The sequence below is a fragment of the Rhyacophila brunnea genome, unplaced genomic scaffold, assembly GCF_057557595.1.
Source record: "Rhyacophila brunnea isolate RB1 unplaced genomic scaffold, BYU_Rbru_1.0 scaffold_1, whole genome shotgun sequence".
Taxonomy (NCBI): domain Eukaryota; kingdom Metazoa; phylum Arthropoda; class Insecta; order Trichoptera; family Rhyacophilidae; genus Rhyacophila; species Rhyacophila brunnea.
In genome coordinates, this window is record NW_028232751.1 from 8,746,541 (window position 1) to 8,767,780 (window position 21,240).

At 33.6% G+C, this 21,240-nt stretch overlaps 1 protein-coding gene across 1 annotated transcript in view; it reads left to right on the forward strand.

The window, feature by feature from the left end:
• The window catches only part of LOC147079449 (chymotrypsin-1-like), a 54,863-nt gene extending 34,140 nt beyond the window's left edge, over positions 1-20,723 (forward strand). The window contains exons 6-7 of the mRNA XM_085941166.1: positions 17,135-17,278; positions 18,876-20,723. Coding sequence (XP_085797292.1) covers positions 17,135-17,278; positions 18,876-19,019 — 288 coding nt within the window. The 3' untranslated portion in view covers positions 19,020-20,723. The remainder of the gene's footprint in view (positions 1-17,134; positions 17,279-18,875) is intronic.
• The last annotated feature ends 517 nt before the right edge of the window (positions 20,724-21,240 follow it).

The window sequence follows — 21,240 nt, forward strand, 5'->3', positions numbered from 1 at the left end:
TTCGATAGATTACAATATAGTCATATTAAGTTGCCATTGCAAACAATGAAATAAATTAATACGAATTGTTATAGTTATCAAAATGAGTCATATTGTATAATATCCACCTATTTTTATCGTCCCTATCATCATAAATCTTGACCTATCCACTGCTGGATGAAGGCCTCCTCAGCCTTATTATACTCCTTACTTACACATGAATTATTATATTTATCAAAATCAGTGATATTATACTATCTACCTATTTATATTTATAATGCCATTATTATCACGAGCCTTAATAAATCCACTGCTGGATGACGGCCTCTCTATGTTGATTGTATTCTTGATAGTCTTGAATTTCATCATCATCATCAATCCACTGCTGGGTGAAGGGTTTGTTTTAACGAATTTGTGATATTATACTTATTTCTATCATCCTTATCATCTACTGCTGGATAAACGCCTCCCATAGCCTGATTATACTCCTTTCTGTCATATGAATTGCTGTATTTATCAAAATTGGTGATATTATATTATATCTATTTATATTATATCATGAGCCTGAATTAATCCACTGATGGATGAAGGGTTCCGCAACCTGATTCTACTACTATAGGTTTAACGAATTTGTGATATTATACCTATTTCTATCGTCCTTATCATCATCGACCTGAACCAATCCACTGCTGGATAAAGGCCTCCCTAGCCTGATTCTACTCCTTTATGTCATTTGAATTACTGTATTTATCAAAATTGGTGATATTATATTATTTCTATTTATATTATATCATGACCCTGAATCAATGCACTGATGGATGAAGGCCTTTCTAATTTGTTTGTATTTCTGTCAGTCATACGGTCATATGAATTGCTATATTTATCAAAATTGCTGATATTATATTCACCCATTCATAATATTGTCATTATCATCATCAACCAAGATCAATCCACTGCTGGATGAAGGTTATCCCAACCTAATTCTACCCTTCTTAGTCATATAAACTGCTATATTTTTTTAAATTTCTGATTTTATATACCTACCCATTTATATCGTCATTATCGTCATCAACCTGTATCAATCCACTGCTGGATGAAGGCCTCTTTAAGCTGATTCCACATTTTTAGGTTTTATAAATTCCTGTTTTTATCAGAATTGGTCTATTCCTCTCAGATATAATATGTATTGTTTTATTATTTATTAACATTTGTCTCAATATGAATGTCCCGCACTGGAAAACTATATTGGTTAAGGTTAATTTTGAATTCAAAATTTGATTTTGTAAATATTATTCTATGGCTGCAGGCATTCATTTTTTATAGATAATGAAATAAAACAATGTTTAAATTTGTTTTTTATGCTGCTAACCTTTTTTTAATATGTAAATGGGACCCGAAAGAGATTAATATTTTGATATAATGGATCGCTTTTTAAGATAATCACATATTATTGCTATATATTCGAACGAATGAGATGTATAATTATTTATCATATTTAAATGCACATACCTACACATATATTGTATTAAAATTAAAATGTCATTGGTAGCAATCGGCGATTCTGCTAGGCCTAGCAGCCTGAAGTGGTATCAGACGATATTGTGAAGGCCAGACTCCAGAATAGACTACGCATGCGACTAACGCCATACGCGAATTTGTATGGCAGTGACGACATGCAAATCGTAAAACTGACAAATCAGCAAAATGTCAAACTGTCTAACGTGAATGAAAATCCATCCCGAAGAGAAAACTATGGCGCCGTCTATACATACTTTACAATTATATTAAAATCCAACACCATGTCATTATAACGAAAAGCTGTCTGCAAGACCTAGCGAGATAGACTGGCGAGAGCCAGCTGGCTCAGCTAGTATAATATAATTATTGGCAATTTTAAGTAAGTTACATCATAAAATATTGACGAAAGCCGTGACGTCGGTTAGTGATTGAAGTATTAGTTACCTACTTTGATTTAATAAACAAAAACCGATTGCCAAATTAGCTTGATTTCGATGAGTGTTGATGAGCAGGTATTAAAAAGACCAATAGTTAAAATTTATCACAATTAGTACGTCGCCTTATAGCATAAAGGATAATGCGAGGACGGGGCGTAAACCCAAGAGATGCAGGTTCGATTCCAGCCAGGTGCCTTACTTTTTTCAAAATTATATATGTTTTAAGAATGTTAGATTCTTTATTGTAGAAAAATCACAATTTGGTCATACACACTCGGTCCAACTTTTTTTTCGATTTTTTTCCAATGTGTGTGTTTTTCAAAAGTAAGTAAATATATTTTTTTCTGTTATAAAGGTAATTTGTTCGTAGCAACCTATTTTACAAAGTTTTTCTTAGCTCGTAATCTTATTTCCATGTCCTTATTCCTCGACATCTCTTACATCTCGACAATACCGCTATTCTGACAAGACGTGCAAGTCTGCGCTCTAAGTTTAAATTCAATAATTCACTTATAAAACTGCATTACAATGTCTAAAAACATCGTCAATACCGTGGAAAATGTGGATTTGTTGTGTATTATAAGATTTTGTTAAAAAAGGTAGAATCAATCGAAAAAATTCTAACCGATCACCAAATTTATAATAAAAATAAATCAGTGTCAATAAAAACTGCAATTAAGCCCAGTGTAATTAAGCCCAGTGCAATTGTAGTTGACGCACCATTGCCAGCGACATCGCCTACACCGGCAGCGCGTGCACTAGCGAAAGACACTGTTTGCTTCTCGCTCTCGCCTCCTGTGCCGGCACCGCGAACAACACCGCCACCAACCTATGCAAGGACGACACGGTCGCAATCGAAAATTAAAACAAAAATACTATGTGAAGGATCATATATTAAACCAGGGTCCAGTACCGTGCCAAATAATGTAGAAACATCTTCACAACCTCTAATAAAAAAACCGTGTGATAAGGCCTCAGATAAGACCTCAGCAGCAAAAACAAAAACAGACGACGGATGGGCTACCATTTCACGGAAACGCCGAGTCGCCGTACGTGGAAGTCTCGAAGGACGGGTTAAGCCAGTGATGAAACACTATCATTTTCACCCGTTTCACCGAGACACTACTAGCAATGATCTCCTGACATATTTAAAAAAGTTATGTACCGCTGAATTTACAGTAGTACGGATTAAATCAAGAGGGGACTACGCATCATTGAAGGTGGGTATCCCTTCTGACGTTACTGATACTGTTCTGAAGGCTGAAAATTGGCCACGTCACTCATTTATAAAGGAATGGGTAGCAAATGTGGAAACCCCGAGGTTACCAAGTAGCTGACTTCGGAATAGTAACCGCTCTAATGAGCTGTTTTTCTACTACCAAAATGTCCGTGGCTTGAGAACTAAAACTGTGGAGTTTTCGAGTGGCGTTTTGGTTGATGATTATGATGTCATAGCATTAACAGAAACGTGGCTCAATAACAGTGTTTTCAGTCATGAATATTTTGGTAGTGAGTATACGGTCTTCAGAAGGGATCGAGACTCCGGAACAGGCCACCAGCAGGGTGGAGGCTGTCTTTTGGGAGTTAGAAATATGGAAGGGTTACGGGCCGAACGTTTTCATGTTTTGGAGACTCTTAATGAGGACCTTTGGGTAAAACTAACCTGTAACGGAGTGACCACGTATGTTTGTGTCGTGTATTTTCCTCCAGCGAGTGAATTGGAGATGTTTAAACTATTTGTTGGGAAAGTGTTGTCTAGCGACATCTTAATTAGGGTTAGAAGGATTATTGTAATGGGAGATTTTAACCTGAATTCAGCGCGCAGCAGTGAAAGGGTCAAGAGCGAACTCGAATTTCTGTGTGCTGTTTTTGGATTTTCCCAGTACAATGATGTTCCTAACTCTGCTAATGGGTTTCTAGACAGGATTTTTAGCAACGTTAAAATATCGATTTCGCGATGTATATCACCGATCGTACGAGAAGATGCGTATCACCCTACTTTATCTTTTTTACACGATTTTCGTCCAACTCTCATTCAGAGGACTAACATTCCCTCACACAGAATAAATCTGCAGAGGGGGTGGAAGTTTGAAGGGGGAAACTTCGATTTACTTTACTCATTAATGGGTGAGGTAGATTGGAGTGAGTTGTATGAAATTTGTGACGTAAATGACGCGGTACAGCACTTTTACAACATTATTTATAATATTTTTGACTAGTGTTTTACAAGGAAGTCGCCATGTCGTGGTGGAAGGCGATACCCGAGGTGGTTTTCTCGGGAAATTGTCAGGGACATTAGGGTCAAACATTATTACCATAGAACTTGGAAGACTAAGCATATTCAGCAAGACTATGAAATGTTTAGTCTTTATCGCTCAAGAGTGCGGCAAGCTGTTCGACTGGCCTATCGAGCGCATATAGAAACGGTAGAAAATTGCATCCACGAAAATTCTAAATCGTTTTGGAACTATGTTAAATCTTTAAGAAGGGATGGTGGGTTTGCCAATTCAATGAGTTGGAAAGGCGAAGAGGTGACCGGATCTGGAGTGGCAGAGGCATTTGCCGGTCACTTTAGGTCTGTCTACGCAAGTAGTAGTCCGAATCTGGATGTTGCCTCAACGTCAAGAAAACCATCACGCGGTGCCCAATCTATTGATATCCTTCCGATTGATGTTGCTATTGTGTTTAGGTTCATTAAAAAGCTAAAGAACACACGATCTTTAGGATGGATAATCTCCCAACATTTTTTTTAAAGGGGTGTATTGACTTTGTCAAAGGCCCGCTTTCATATATATTTAATCTTGTGATGGAGACGGGTATCTTTCCCGAATTGTGGAAGATGTCAAAGGTTACTCCAATCCATAGGAGTGGTGCTGAGTCATCAGTGGAGAACTACAGGCCGGTGGCTGTTCTCTCGGCACCCGCAAAAGTTCTTGAGATGATCATGCATAACATGATTTATCCAAAAATTGAGTCATTTATAATGAATGAGCAGCATGGATTTAGAGTTGGCCGATCAACGGAAACTAACCTGATGGTATTTGTAGATTATGTGTCGTCAGCACTAGATAGAGGCCATCAGGTTGACTGTTCCTACAATGACTTCTCAAAAGCGTTTGACAGAGTCGATCACGACATCCTGTTGGAAAAACTCCAACTAATTGGATTGTCCGATCGTTTTCTGAAGTTATTCGGGAGCTATTTTAGGAATCGTCAACAATACGTATCGTATGGCGTCTATCAGTCACAGATGTTCAATAAATTTTCTGGTGTCCCTCAGGGCTCAAACTTGGGGCCATTGCAGTTTACGATTTTCATAAATGACATAGCAATGGTCATTAAAAATGCTATGTTTTTGTTGTTCGCTGATGACCTGAAACTCTTCATGGAAGTTGTGACCTTGGACGATTGTTGTCAACTCTAACTTGATATAGACAATATATTAGATTGGGGCAGGCGTAACAAACTGGACTTCAATATTGAAAAATGCAATATTTTATCATTTACCAGAGCCTCGCGAGTATTATTTTTCCAATATTCGCGAATACCATCTGTAAGGGATCTTGGCATTACGTTTGACAGTAAGCTGTCATTTAGTGGTCATATAGCTATCATTTGTAAAAAGGCGCTACAAATGTTGGGCTTCGTCTTGCGTACTTCCCGGGTCTTTTCGGATGTTACTGTATTAAAAATTCTTTATAATTCCTTAGTGAGAAGCCGGCTTGAGAGTGGGTCGATTGTTTGGGCCCCGCATCAGTTGAAATATGACCTTATGGTGGAGCGAGTTCAAAAGAAATTTTTGAGACTCCTTTATTTGAGGTTATATGGATACTATCCGTGGCTTTATCCAACTGACTTTCTCTTAGGTATGCTAACATACTGTAGTTTAAGTGCTAGAAGATATCAATATTTGGCCACGTATTTTTTTCGACTAATACGTGGTGTGAATGAGAACTCTGCCATTCTTGGTAATATTGACTTGTGTGTCCCTGATAACTATCTTAGAAATCGGGAGCATCAGTTGTTTGTTCTCCCGAGGAGCAGAACTAACCTGCCATTGGTGATACCAATTGGTAGAGCAATAACTCTGTTCAACCAAATTGCTTCGGATGTTGATATATTCCATCTACGTGAGAATGAGTATAGGTGGACGTTATTTTATAAATTCTTAAAATAGGGTCTGCTGAACTCATCCGGTGTACTTCCTTGTACCTATATACTTCATATTTTTTGTATTTACACATTTATACTATAGAATAACTTAATATTGCATAATTACAATATTACATAATACTTTTTTAATAATATTTATTTGTTTCTAAATGTCATGTTGTGAACGTCTTAAACTTATAATTTGTAATGTCCACAATATGTAAAATAAATTAAAATTGAAATTGAAATTGAATTCTTATGTCCAGTGGTTCTTTGTCCGGTACAAATCTTGCAATCGATTTTAACTAACTTCCTGACTAGCTAGGCATTTGAAACTTTTAGAACATATCAGAACACGATGCCAATGCATTTTTTAAATATATTTAGCCATCTTTAAGTAGAATTGAATTCATTTTCAGTTAATTCTGTTTTGTATGAAAATATTTATTTCGACGCCATTATTGGTTTCTAAGCGGATGGTCCTAGCAACTAAATTATTAATATATACGAGCGTTACTATGGAAATTATTATGAATGTCAAAATGATATTTCAGTATTATTTCAAGTACAAATTTTTTTGATCATTTAAGCTAGTCAAGTCAAGTTTATATTCGTCACTATTCTGGCAGAAAACACTAATTCGAAAAAATGACATATTGAGTTAGCACCAAAATGTTCCTTATTTCAAACTTTACCGTCTGGAAACGTTCTTAATAAATAAACAGTCTTTATTTTAAAGTCATCCTTTTTACGATTATTTAACAAACTCACATGCTAGACCATTATTTCAAACATTTTAACAATTTCAAAGTCAAATTACTCAAAACTAATATACTACTAATTATGATTCAACAGAAAATTTAAAAACGTTGTATATAAAAAGTTCTTTTTATCTTGTAATTATTTAGTAAAAATTAGCGCGATATTAATAGATTTTTTTTTATTTTTGATTCTTGCTTATCGGTAGTTAAGTACTTTTCTTTGATTGATTAACTAAATATATTTTATGTTTTCGTTAGATGTTTGTTATTTCACATTTTTAATGGAATATTATTCTACAAACCTCATTTGAATACGAATGTTTGATTATAGACTGAGAGTGTATCGTGTTAATCGAATACCTCAAAAAAAATCACATGCAATAGTATACTATACGTACATTATAACATCATGTCAAAACAAGTCTAAAAAAATTATAAAAATTATAAAAAAGAATTTACAATCGCCATCTTTCAATGTGCCAACGTATAAATTATTAATCTTTATGCTGCTACCACTTCAGACACACTAAAAACGTGGTAGAATTGCCAAAAACATTACTTTCTGGCAGTGGCGAAGGGTAGGCTTTTAAGATCATCCATAAATAGTGCACACTAAACTTTGTCAGTCATATGTATTTATTTTCATTGAAATATAAGAGTACAATAACATTATTTACAATTTTGGGTTAATTTTTAAAATTCAATTAAACCCTTCGAAACCAAGCCATAATAAATAATATTCAAAAATTACTCGACTATCTATTATGCGACCCACGGTGGCCGCGCGGCTTAAGCGTTGGACTATCACGCCGTGGGTCTCAGGTTGTAATCCTGGGTCTGGCAAGTACACATATTATTTTTCAATTTGTGTGTGAGTCAGGGTATGGACCTAATAGGTTGAGCAAGTGGCTGACATCCATTTCTCGTAAAAGACATAATCTGTTAATACAAACCTCTACTCTGTGGAGGCCCATATAATCCTATTAGGATCGGATATGGTCGGGAAAAAATCTATTATGCAATTAAATCATACATAACTTTGGATATTTTATAGATATAATAATATTTTTATCTGTTATAGGTTGGTTAGGCATGGATTATTGAATTTTAAAAAATTAACCAACAATATGTAGAATATGTATTCTTAATCAAAAGAAAATAAATAAGTATGAATGAAAAAGTGTGCACAATTTTGTTGTATCGCCCAAAGTATACCAAAACTATTATGGTTTGGTTAAGGCAGGGTTTAATTGATTTTTAAAAACTATCCAACACCATCTGTAAATTGTAGTCTTAGTTCAATGAAAACAAATACGTGTGACTAACAAAGTTTAATGCGCACTATTTATGGCGGATCTTAACAGCCTACCTCCACCCAACGCTACTGCCATCTAGTAATTTTTATTTATTTAAATATAATGCGCGAAATATGTTAATGTTTTGAAAATGATAATTTTATTCTTAGAAAAGTGTGACGCAAAAAAGGTTGCTATGCAGTGCCATAAATGCAATGCGGAAATGAGATTTCACTCTCTTTCCAGCACAAATTTTCCGCGAAATAAAAATAGTAAATTCCTGCTCAGGTTACATTTTCCCGACCTCTAAAAGTCTATTTCACGGGCACACAGCTGATTTCTGCGCGGCAGGGCGTTTTGTTGTGACAGTGGTTACAGAATGCATACAGAAAACCATCTTAAAATAAATTATCTTATTAATTAAATTATTATTTTATGAAATATTGAAGACACTTAAGAGTGCAAGATTATTTGTATTGTACAGACCTACAAACATCTGACATTCGAATGACATTTTCAAAATGGCGTCCAATGGTAGTCCGTAGTTCTATTTTTAGCCATTCTACAAATAAGTTTGTAGGTCTGTAATATATTTGAATAAGTAGGTGCCATGTAGGAGTATTATTGAGTTTTGGTTGTTTAGCCAATGATTTCTAAAGACTAATATCTCATTGGTTAACTGAGTTAACTCCATTAATTTCCAATACGTTATCATTATTCCTAGAATTGATGATTTACACCTCTTGAGTGTAGTATTTTTTTGTTTATAAGTAGTAATGATCTATTATTAGGCTTTGACGATTTATTATAATATGCTTATCGAGTGTATTATTATTAATAAGATAGGGGTTTTTACTAATTAGGTTTTTGTTGTATTTTTTTATTGTTGACCCTTGACTTGATAGGTAGGTAATGGAGTTTTTATCTAATTTATTGTATTGATTTATTATAAGCTAGAGTTAAGAGTGTTCGTTGCCAGTGTGTGTTTACCTTTGGTGATTGTACACAGCTCTTGAAGATGCCGAAAGGCGAAACCCGGGTCGCAAAAAACGACTCAAATGGAATAGTAGGAAACTTCATTCCATTAGAATATAAATTCAAATTCCATCATGGTCATTGCATTACTTGCACCAAAGGAAAAATAATAAATTTAACATAACGTATTGTAAAAATGAGTTGAAAAAATTACATATTGTGCTCGAAAATGTATAACTTTTACGTAGTTTAACTTAACAAATAAAGTTATGACACATTTCTACCGTGAAATAGAATATAAGGGTCAGTGGCGCAAGAGGCCCTGCCCCCCCCCCCAAAATTATCAGAATGATTTTAAACATTGAAATTGAAAGCCGATAAACTATACCTTTGGGCTTAGACAAATAAAAACATGGCAAAAAAATGATTTGTAATTCTCCAGCACCGTTTTTAGAAAAATTTCTTAGATTTTAATTTCTAACACAAAAATTTCGAAACACTAATGTCAGGTTTTTTTAGAAACCCAATTCCTAATGGAACTATCAAAAAACTCTCGGTGTCCACCCGAATTCCGGAGTGGTGTAGGTCATGGCTGGGGAGGGCTGACAGGGCTCTAGCCTGGGGGCCCGGGCTGTGGGGGGCCCGGCGTGTCGGGTTGACCAGATAAGTGACACACATCATAAATTAGCTTTAATAGCAAAAAAAGTCGCCTGCGGCGCTATTATACTTCATGAACATTTTCAATTATATAATTGTGCAATATATTTTTTGATTATTATGTGTCGATACTCAACAGCTCCATTATGTATTAAAAATCGCCAATAATTCACTGTATGAGTACCCTTCATTTGAACTAAAACACAATTTGAAAAACGTTAATGTAGTGTTTCACACTGCCTTTAATCTTGGCGGTAGGTAGGGGGGCCGCCAAATATCCTAGCCTGAGGGCCCATTTCACGATGTGGGGACCATGGTGTAGGTACACCGAGTGCAATAGACAAAAGGCCGATAAACGAGAAATTAGGCTGTGAAGAAGAAAAAGATCCAATGAGACTAATTTACATTATCCTCCTTGCCCCCCCCCCCCCCCCAATATTAAATCCTGGGTGCGCCACTGAAAAGAGTACCGATTATACAACTGTCTGAATTTTTAATTCCTATTCCGACCGTAGAATGAGTTTTAGAACAGCTTCTGCGACAGTTGTCCATGTATAAATGTAATGATGAAAAATCATAAATATGATTTACATTACGTGTTTATTAATAAATGGTGATGTTGGGTTATGTGTTGTGTTAAACATTTAACCAATTTAAAACACGTACATATTACATGTCAGTAAATTATAATATCGGTCGAAAATGTATGCCCGGTACACACTGTTAATCGGGTGGAACAGGCGATCGCGGGATTTTTTGGTCGAACCCAAAGGCCTATAGGAATTAAGTCGTTAAAATGTAAAAATCATTCAGTTGTAATATAATATGATTTCATTGACATTTAAATGGGGAGCATTACCCACTCCAATTCTTACTTCCTTGACCAGCTGACGTGACGTCATTTTCATTAATCATGAGGAAACCCGCGTGACCTTTCGTATCACTTCATGAATCCTGTTATATCATTAAAAGCACTGCATATGAGTGAGAGAAAGAGAATATGTTAATTCCCGCGCTTTAAACCAGAGCGTAGTATCACACAGTAGACTCTTTGCACATTACGAGGATAATTTGACAGTGAGTGCCCAGAAGAAGACGAAAACTTATCATTTTTACGACTGATGGGAAATTAACTATTTATATCTAATGGTGAAAGATACTAATTGTCCTCAACTAAATACATGTTTATCCAAGTTGAGCTCGTATTCTTATTTTGTCCGGTGGTTCTTTGTCCGGTACAAATCTTGCAATCGATTTTTAACTAACTTCCCGACTAGCTAGACATTTGAAACTTTTAGAATATAATTATTAGAACACGACGACAATGCATTCTTTTAATACGTTTAGCCATATTTAAGTAGAATTAAATTCATTTTCGAAGTTTGATGTTCATCTTCTTCTTTTGGGAGATATTGAATTTAAGACAACCCCGCAAAACCATTTATATATGTGCGCGCCTGCTATGGACAGTATTAATTTAAAGAATTAACATGTAGTTAAGTAATTTGTATACTTAACACCCAGCTATAATTTTATTAATTATGACATTATTTTTAATCTCGATGAAATAAAATACTTACCGCAATATGAAAACGTCGAAGTAAATAATAACTGTGATTGATAACTTTCTCAGTTATTTTCTCACGATAATTTATTATTGAAAGCTAGGCTAAGACAGTAATTAGGTATTATTGCCAGAGCCGCGCATTAACTAAACGGAACCTTCCGGTGAATAAATAGTAATTATTACAAAAAATAAGATCGAATCTTTATTAAACTTCTTCTTCTTCGGCGATATCCGCCCCTTAGTTGGAGCATATGGACACCATTAGGCGCCTCCAAGAATCCCTGTCACTCGCCAGTCTTCTTACATCGTTCCAGCATCCTGTAGCTCCGCCGTATACACTCTATAGATAGTATTTAGCCTACAGTACCCATTTTTAATACTTTTAGCCATCTTTAAGTAGAATTTAATTCATTTTCAGTTAATTCTGTTTTGTATGCAAAGTTATTTCGACACCATTGGTCTGGGGTCCTAGCAACTAAATTAATAATATATACGTGCGTTACTATGGAAATCAATATGACATGTCAAGTACAATTTTTTTTGATCGTTTAAGCTAGTCAAGTCAAGTTTATAATATGATTCAACAGAAAATTTAAAAACGTTGTATATAAAAAGTTCTTTTTATCTTGTAATTATTTTGTTTTATGTCAATAATTATTTAGAATATTCCGTTTAGTGTCCTTAATATCCAATTTCATTCATTTGAATTTAATTGTTATTGATATTGATATACTCGTACCTACTATTATTGGAGATTGGAGGGATAATAATTCAATGTATTGGTTGATTATTTGTCACCTTTTGAATTTGTTTTGAAAAATGCCTGTTGTATATTATAAACTTATTAGAGACTATTTAGTTCAATATGTCCTTCTGAGGCGAACGAAACCGGTCCAAATATAATTAATAAAAGTGGAAAAAGTACTAAGTATAAAAATTTGCGTTTTAAATTAAATTAATAATAGTAAGTAGGTACCTATGTCTTGTAAAATGTTCATAATTGACTATCATATTTGTCTATAAGCATAATAATTCTATATCTATCTATAAGATAAAAAGAACTTTTTATATAAATACAACGTTTTTAAATTTTCTTTTGAATTACCTATTATGCTCAATATGCTCAAACTTGTACTTCATATGAAGTAAATAAAAAAACAAAACAAACATATATAGAATACTGAAATGTCATTTTGACATTTAATTTTGATTTCCATAGTAACGCACGTATATAATAATTTAGTTGCTAGTACTCCAGACTAGCAACCAATAATAGTCTTTTACTTTTTACGGATTTTTCTGAAATAACTTTTTATACAAAACAGAATTAACTGAAAATGAATTCAATTCTGCTTAAAGATTGCTAAAAGTATTAAAAGAATGCATTGGCACCGTGTTCTGATATATTCAAAAAATTTCAAATGTCTAGCTAGCCGGGAAGTTAGTTAAAAATCGATTGCAAGATTTGTTCTGGACAAACAACCACCGGACAAACAAGAATACGAGCTAACAAAAACGTTGTAAAATAGTAAACAACATGCGTATGCCATTATTTACAATATTAAATAAGAAGAAACATTATGTATTGCAATTTAATTATTAATAATAAATATAAATATCATGAATTAATTACTTGTATTAAACGTCACATGAATTTCATTTAGGTAGATGCCTATCTGAATGTAAAAATAATAGAATACTGTATCAGTAGGTCTATTCTGTACTAATTATCGACCGCTAAAGTGATAAAGTGATAGATATTATCAAACTTAGGGTAGGTTTGTATCAAATTATTATCACTTATTGTAACAATTACAATACGTTGGTTGTTGGTCGATAAGTATAGAATAGACCCACAGGATAACAATCTATTTTATATGGAAATATGTTGTACATAATATTATATATATATATATATTATATATCAGTGGCTGGAGGGTGGAGGTAGGCTGTAAAGATCCGCCATGAATAGTGCACATTAAACTTTGACAGTCATACGTATTTGTTTTCATTGAAATAATACTACAATTTACAGATGGTGTTGGTGAGTTTTTAAAATTTAAGTAAACCCTGCGAAACCGAGGCCATAATTTAATAGATAATAATAAAAAAAATACTCGTCTATCTATAAAATATCTAAAAGTATGCAATTGAATCATATATATCTTTGGATATTTTATAAATAGAATAATATTTTTTATCTGTTATAGTTTGGTTTAGGCAGGGCTTAATGAATCTAAAAAAATGAACCAACAAATAAGTATGACTGAAAAAGTGTGCACTATTTTTGTCGGATCACCCAAAGCATTCCAAAACTATCATGGTTTGGTTTAGGCAGGGTTTATTTGAATTTTAAAAACTGACCAGTACCATCAGCAAATTGTATTATTAGCTCAACGAAAACAAATAAGTATGTCTGAAAAGTTTATTGTGCATTTTTCATGTCGAATCCTAACAGCCTACCTCCACCCCTCGCTACTGATATATGTATGTATATATTTAATGTAATTTGTCTAAAATTATTAAATTTATTGATAGTAGTATTAAAATTCTCCTTTATTATTATTATCAGTAGAATAGAAAACTCATTTATTGAAATATGATTATTATTTATGCTAATGGCAATGCCAGATTATTTTTCGGTGTTATCTCCAATTTCCGCCAATTCTCATTTTGAAAATAAAATACAGACACATCATAATCTAAAGTATTGTAATCATTTATAATCGTTTCGGAAAGAAAAAAAATGACAATCAGTATAATATTTGTTTGACAGATAAGTTCCAGTGTCGTGTTTTCAGATTATATTTTCGTCGTAATTAGTGAGGAAATATGCATTTATGTATTGTTAAAACTCACACATACACCAATGTCACAGTGTGCCGATTTTAGATTTAAAAAGTTTTGTAGAATAATAATTTTTATTTGTGATATCGATTTTCTAACAATGACACCTCGTATCTGCAATTCAATATTTTTGATAGGGGGTGGTTAAAATGTTATACAAAAAATATTAAATGGTATTAAAAATATAAACAAAAATACCATTATATTATTTTTGCACTACGCGTATTTTACAACGTTTTTATTTGCTAGTATTAAATAAAAACAAATAATTACGATAAAAAGAACTTTTTATGCAACGTAGTTAAATTTTCTGTTGAATTATTATGCTCAATATGCTCAAACTTGTACTTGATATGAAGTAAATAAAAAACAAACAAACAAACAAATATAGAATAACGAAATGATTTGACATTTTGACATTTCATTTTGATTTCCATAGTAACGCACGTATATATTAATAATTTAGTTGCTAGGACCACCCCCTTAGAAACCAATAATAGTCTTTTACTTTTTACGGATTTTTCCGAAATAACTTTCCATACAAAACAAAATTAACTGAAAATTAATTCAATTCTGCTTAAAGATGGCTCAAAGTATTAAAATAATGCATTGGCATCGTGTTCTGGTATAGATATTCTAAGAGTTTCAAATGTCTAGCTAATCGGGAAGTTAGTTAAAATTCGATTGCAAGATTTGTACTGGACAAACAACCACCGGACAAACAAGAATACGAGCAAATAAAAACGTAAAATACGCTTAGTGCAAAAATAATATAATAGTATTTTTGTTTTTATTTAATATCATTAATAGTTTTTGTATAACAATTTAACTACCCCTATCAAAAATATTGAATTGCAGATACGAGGTGTCAATGTTAGTGCCCATACGCACTTGCGGCAGGCCGCGTTGCGGCTAGCCGCGGCGGCCTGCCGCCTATCGTTTTTTGTATGCGAAGTGCGATATGCGGCAGGCCGCTGCGGTTAGCCGGCATACAAAAAACGATAGGCGGCAGGCCGCCGCGGCTAGCCGCGAGGCGGCCTGCCGCAAGTGCGTATGGCCGCTTAGAATATCGATTTATCGTTTCGTTTACATAGAAAGTATTAAAAGACATTATAATTAATTTGTGGTAGATGGACGAAAAGGCATGAATAATATTATGGTGACAGATAGAAAACGTCTCTAGACTATAAGAAAAAATCTCTGAAAATGTGAATTTCTTTAATATGGTCGATTCAAATTGAAATCTCTCGAAATATGAAAAAATCGAACTGAAAATGTTAAGGCGATACATCAGTGAAACGACAAATAATTTTCAACTATAGGCGCGACGAAATTTTGGACTCGCTGGCATTCGGAGAACGAACGTCAAGGTGTGAATACGTCAATTTGTTTCGTGATGGCGACGGAGGTATTAATTCTTAAATCGTTTAAAGTTGACTAAAAACGTTACGCATTTACTTGAAAAAGAAAACATATCAATGAATATAATATTATTGTTACCAATAGAACAATAAACAGAACATTAAATGGACGCATGTTGGATTTATATAACAAATTATATTTCGGTCGGCATGCGTCATTTGCACCCGCAATCCGCGCATCGCCTAGCCACGATCTTTTTAGACCATGCCTCAACTGAGGTATAGCCTTAAGGCTATACTTCAGCTGAGGCATGGTCTAAAACGATCGTGACTACGCGACGCGCGACGTGCAAATGACGCGTGACGAACAAAACATAATTTGTCATAAAAATTCAACATGCGTCCATTTAATGTAATGTTTATTGTTATTTAAGTAATAATAATAATACATTCATTGACATGTTTTGTTTTTCGAGTAAATGTGTAACGTTTTTAGTCATCTTTACACGATTTAAGAATTAATTCCTTCGACGCCATCACAAAACAAATTGACGTACTCACAGGTCGACTATCGATCTCCGAATGGCAACGCGTGCAAAATTACGTCCCACATATTGCTGAAAATTATTTGCCGCTTCATTGAAGTATGCTCTTAAAATATCAACAAAGTGTCGTTTAAATATGAAATTAGTGTGTTTTCCAAAATGTTTTAAGATAATAATATAAGAGATTTACATATTATCCTATATCAGGGGTAGCGAACCTATGGCACGCGTTTGAAAAGAAAAAATACCTTTAATAATAATGAATGACAGATCGCATTGTATAAAAATAGCAGGAAAATACAATTCAAGAATAAACATTAATTTAAATATGTATATTATAATTGGTGAGGTCGGTCCTTCGACTTTATGCGTCACATATAATATTATCACACTAACCTCATCAGGCGGCGGGGAGTGCCGCGCCGCAAACCTCTAATCTTGATCGATTTACAATGCTTGAAACCACTGTAACGAGTTCTTTGACGAGCAATTCTCGTGTCAATGTGTGCGATGAGAACCAAACCAATTAATACATTAACAAACAATAATTTGATTTCGAGCCACAAAAAATGACTTCACCAAATAAGAAACAAAAACTTGGTGAAGCTAGTAGTATTAATTTTTGGCAGTCAGTTTCAAAATTGGTGGACCGAAATGTATGGCGTAATTGAAAAAAGTGATAAAGCTATATGTCTGCTATTTTCTTTGAGTGGTATCTAGAACATCATCATTTTTGAAATAGGATTTTTAAAAACTTTTTTTTCCTCGTGAAAAAAAGCTCGGCACGTCAAAGAGTTGAAAAATAATATTTGGGAATTTTTGGCACGCGTATATAAAAAGGTTCGCCAACCCTGTCCTATATTATAGGATTGCGGTAAATAAATAAAATACTAGTACATAATATTATTTCTCACCTCTTTAGACACCTATGAAATACTAACTATACTTACAAAATGTCTTTATAAAATAGTAACAATTATTACTAACAGATGTCACCTGTGATAAAACTGTAATAAATGTATTTTTTATATGTTTGACAGACAGATGGTGTTGTGCAGATATCTTTACAAAAAGTTGATATCGAAATTATCTCTGAGGCATATTGTACAACAATTTACGAAGGAAAAATAATCGATAGCAACATTTGCGCTGGTATCATGGAAGGAGGGAAAGGACAATGCAACGTAAGACAAATATTTGTAACAATTTTCTACTTAGTTCTACCAAAAAAAACTAAACTGTATGTTTGCGGAGAGATAATTGTATTGTTTGCATATAACAATCAACTGACTGCGGTCTTATTCTTTTACTAGCAGTGTTTTGTTTAATACTCAGCTGTTATGATGTAAAATGGAAAATACAATTATTACCTTCTTATAAGGTAAATATGTCTACTAATAGTTGAAAGCATTATTTAAATATACTTAATTTAATATGAATGAAAATATTCCCACTACTTAGATATAATATATATCGGTACCATATTAGTAAATAAAAAATGCTACTTTAGTAGGTAAGTTAATACAACATGTGAAAAAAGATAAATGTAAGTATAAATAGGTACATAGTTCAGGGCTCGAAATGGAACGGAACGCACCGGAGCGCCGTTCCGGCTCGTGAAATTTGTAAAATTATCGCTCCGTCTCGTGGAAAAAACATGTTGAGCGTCTGAGTTAGATAGGCCATATAATAGAAAATCTGACACACTTATTTTCATAAAATACACATACGATTTGATGACTATGAAAAAAATCTTCAGAAAATTTGTCGAGCGCTCCGGTTCGTAAACTTTTCCATTTCGAGCGCTGACATAGTTACAGTAAAAACAAAACAATGATTCGGTTGGTTGATGATGTGCGTGCGGATGGGGTAGAGAACGTCCCAAAACGTTACTAGATTTTTAATGTTTTTAGCTAAAACACATTGATTCAAAATTAATAAGCATTTACTGATAAAAACGCTTTGTGACGATATCCAGTTTTTCCATCAAGAGTTGTTTGTTTGTTTCCATCTTCCTCCATCGAAAACCCACCGATTTTATAATCCCACGTAACAATGAGACTCCCTCGTTGAAATTTATGTAAATTTTTATTTGTTTATGCAATCTCGCCAGAGTAGGTAAATGTTTTTTTTTCTATAAATGGGGATTGTCGATCTTTCTTCTAATAATACCGTCTTCGAAATCATCTATGTTGATTTTGGTATTAATCGCTTACCATTTCCTTTTGGGCGAAGAAAAAGCGGACTCTACCCCCATTTTTTGTAAATTCGCCGCAATTTTTTTCAACAGTGCGGGAAATCAGCTTCAGGGCTTCTGCAACCCTTTTCGCTACATTTATCTTATTATTAATGTCTGCGTCTTTGTGAGTATGAGTTCTTTAGATTGGCCAGAAAGTAGTATGCCATGACCTAAATTTGTTTTTTCAACATCTGTAATTAAATAAAAAAAAATATGATAGGTAGGTACCAACAAGTAAGTTTCAATTTGTATTGTATGTCAAGTTTGTATTTTTGGTTACGGTGTACTTTTGAGTAAAAACGAAACATGCTGTCACCTCGAAGGTCGAGGCCATACTAATTACCGTTGCAGCCGATGTGCGCGTATTCGTAAAATATTTAAAATGAACCAAAATTCAACCTAGTCTCCTAATATTATTATGTCTGACCATGACGTGTCTATTTATTTTTTACCCCTCTCCAACAGGCGTTGTTTGGCAGTGTACTACTTTATTTTCAAATCATAGGAAATTGATTTTCCAGCTATACTATTTATTATTCCAGGGTGACTCCGGTGGACCACTGTTATTCCAGGGCTTTCAAGTTGGGATTGTATCATGGAGTGAAAAGCCGTGCGCCGCAGTGCCATTTCCAGGAGTCTTCTCAAGAGTGTCATCATTTGTGGAATGGATTCATCGTCACATTTAAGAAAAGGCAAAGCATACCTGATAATTTAGTCACCATGATAGTCCTGGTAAAAAAACAAATAACTTAGTATATGGAAGATTTGAAATTAATATCATTCTGTGTTTCATTAGTGTCTATTGACATAATAATATTTATTGTGAATCCGTGATATTCTCACGTGTGCTACGCAGGTCAAAATAGAGATTTTATAGTACTTATAGAGATTATGTCTTGTCTCTGATTATGTTTTAGGAAAATAGTTATAGTCATCTGTTTAATCAAAGATGGTCGAAATAGCGGTTTGCTAAATTTTTCAAACACAGGTTTTGAGAGTTTTTTCTTCTAAAGTAGGTAAATTCTGCAATAATATTATTTATTCGCATACATATTATTGCTGACGGTACCTATTTCGATAAAATACCCTTGAGACTGAAATGAATATAATCATAATAACACGCCAATAAAATTTGATTTTTTATTAATTTATCATGGGCACTTCTGAATCGATTATAACCGCTGTATGACAAAACAAATTTCTTGTTTTGTTACGCCAAAGAAGTATAACTTCTAACGCGCATACATAAGTACACACACCGATTTTTTTGTTTATCTATCTCATTTAGCTATTTCGTATTTTACTATGTACTGCACATTGGCCAATAACTTTATTGTAATGCCATATTATTTTTTCTAAATAATTATGTGCAAGGGGTCCTAGATATGTCGTGGTATATTATCGAGCACCGATAGAGACAACTACTCAGTTGGTCAATGCACTCCGTAGAAACATTAAATTTTATTTTCAGTGATGTGCTAAGTATTTTGTATTTTTATTATAACTTCATTGATGAACATGTAGTTCATTTTTAATCTAACTGTTGAACTGAATTAATAATTTGTCAAAAATACCTACAACACCTTTTTAAAATAAATAAGTAAGCATAAGGGAGAAGTCGATTGGACCGATCGGGTTCTCTTATATTATAATCTTCATTGAAAGATGGTGAAATGAACAAAAAAAAATATTTTTCTGGCTTCTAATGTGAGCCCAATTCAATTCCTTTTATTACTCATAAACAACGTAACCCTAGTTGTAAGATAGTATCTAAAGATTTCTTTGTTATTTTTCCATTTATTTGTGGTCCTTTGTTACCGATGTCTCATCTTCTCCAGCAACAGCGAAGACATTGTACATATTACATTACCCATCAAGATTAAAATAATGTATGTGTTAAAATCAATGACGTTAATATGGACGAAGCATCTGGAAAAAAAATGACACTCACTTTTTTGTCGGGTCTGCCGAATGACAGAATCTGTTCTAACGCCATTACAATAAAGGTGATATTGCTATAAATTCATGATGTTTTTTGTCGGGTTTGCCGAATGGTTTGATTCGAACGGGTTCGCTCAAATGAACATTGACACTAGAAACACTATTCTAACGCCATTACAATAAAGTGATATTGCTATAATATCACGATACGTGATATCACACAATGGAAATTGCGTGACGTCTACGTATACTTGTGCGAATGTCGCTATGCGCGAATTTACTTGCTAGCTACTGTATTGAGTGCATTGTCCATTAATAATGTCATTGGTTAAAATGCAAAAAAAAAGAGGTGAGGCTTTACACGTGTAAAAGTGATGTTTCCCTGCATGGAGGCATTTTTTGTTGATAAAATTTTATGATGTTTAAAAAATATTAAACACTTTTCCATTATTTCTGAAAGTTTTATTTAAATATGGGTGGGAATTAATTAAACATTGCAACAATCAAAATTCACAAAAAAAACTTTAACATTTGGAAAGTAGTTTTCACATAATATATTACTTAAATGATTCCACAAATAAATAAATGAAATCACATAAAATAGTTTGTTTCACAAAACAAAAATCATGTATCGCTCATTTTAAAATATAACTAAAGTTAACTGAATTTTGACAACTACACACATTGGTAAAAATATTTTCACCGATGAATAATATATCGCACAAAAAAAATGGTAGAAATTCACTTATGTCAAAGTAATAATTGTAGTGGCATTACATGGCCCCCACAAGGGGGGGCTGACAGGGCTCTAGCCTTGACCCGGCGTGGCGAGTCGACCAGATAAGTGAGATAAACACACAACACAAATTTGCGTTAATAGCAAAAAAAGCGCCATTTTCCTTCAATAATGTTATTATTTAAAATTATGTAATTGCACGATACAATTTTTAATTGTATCGATATTCG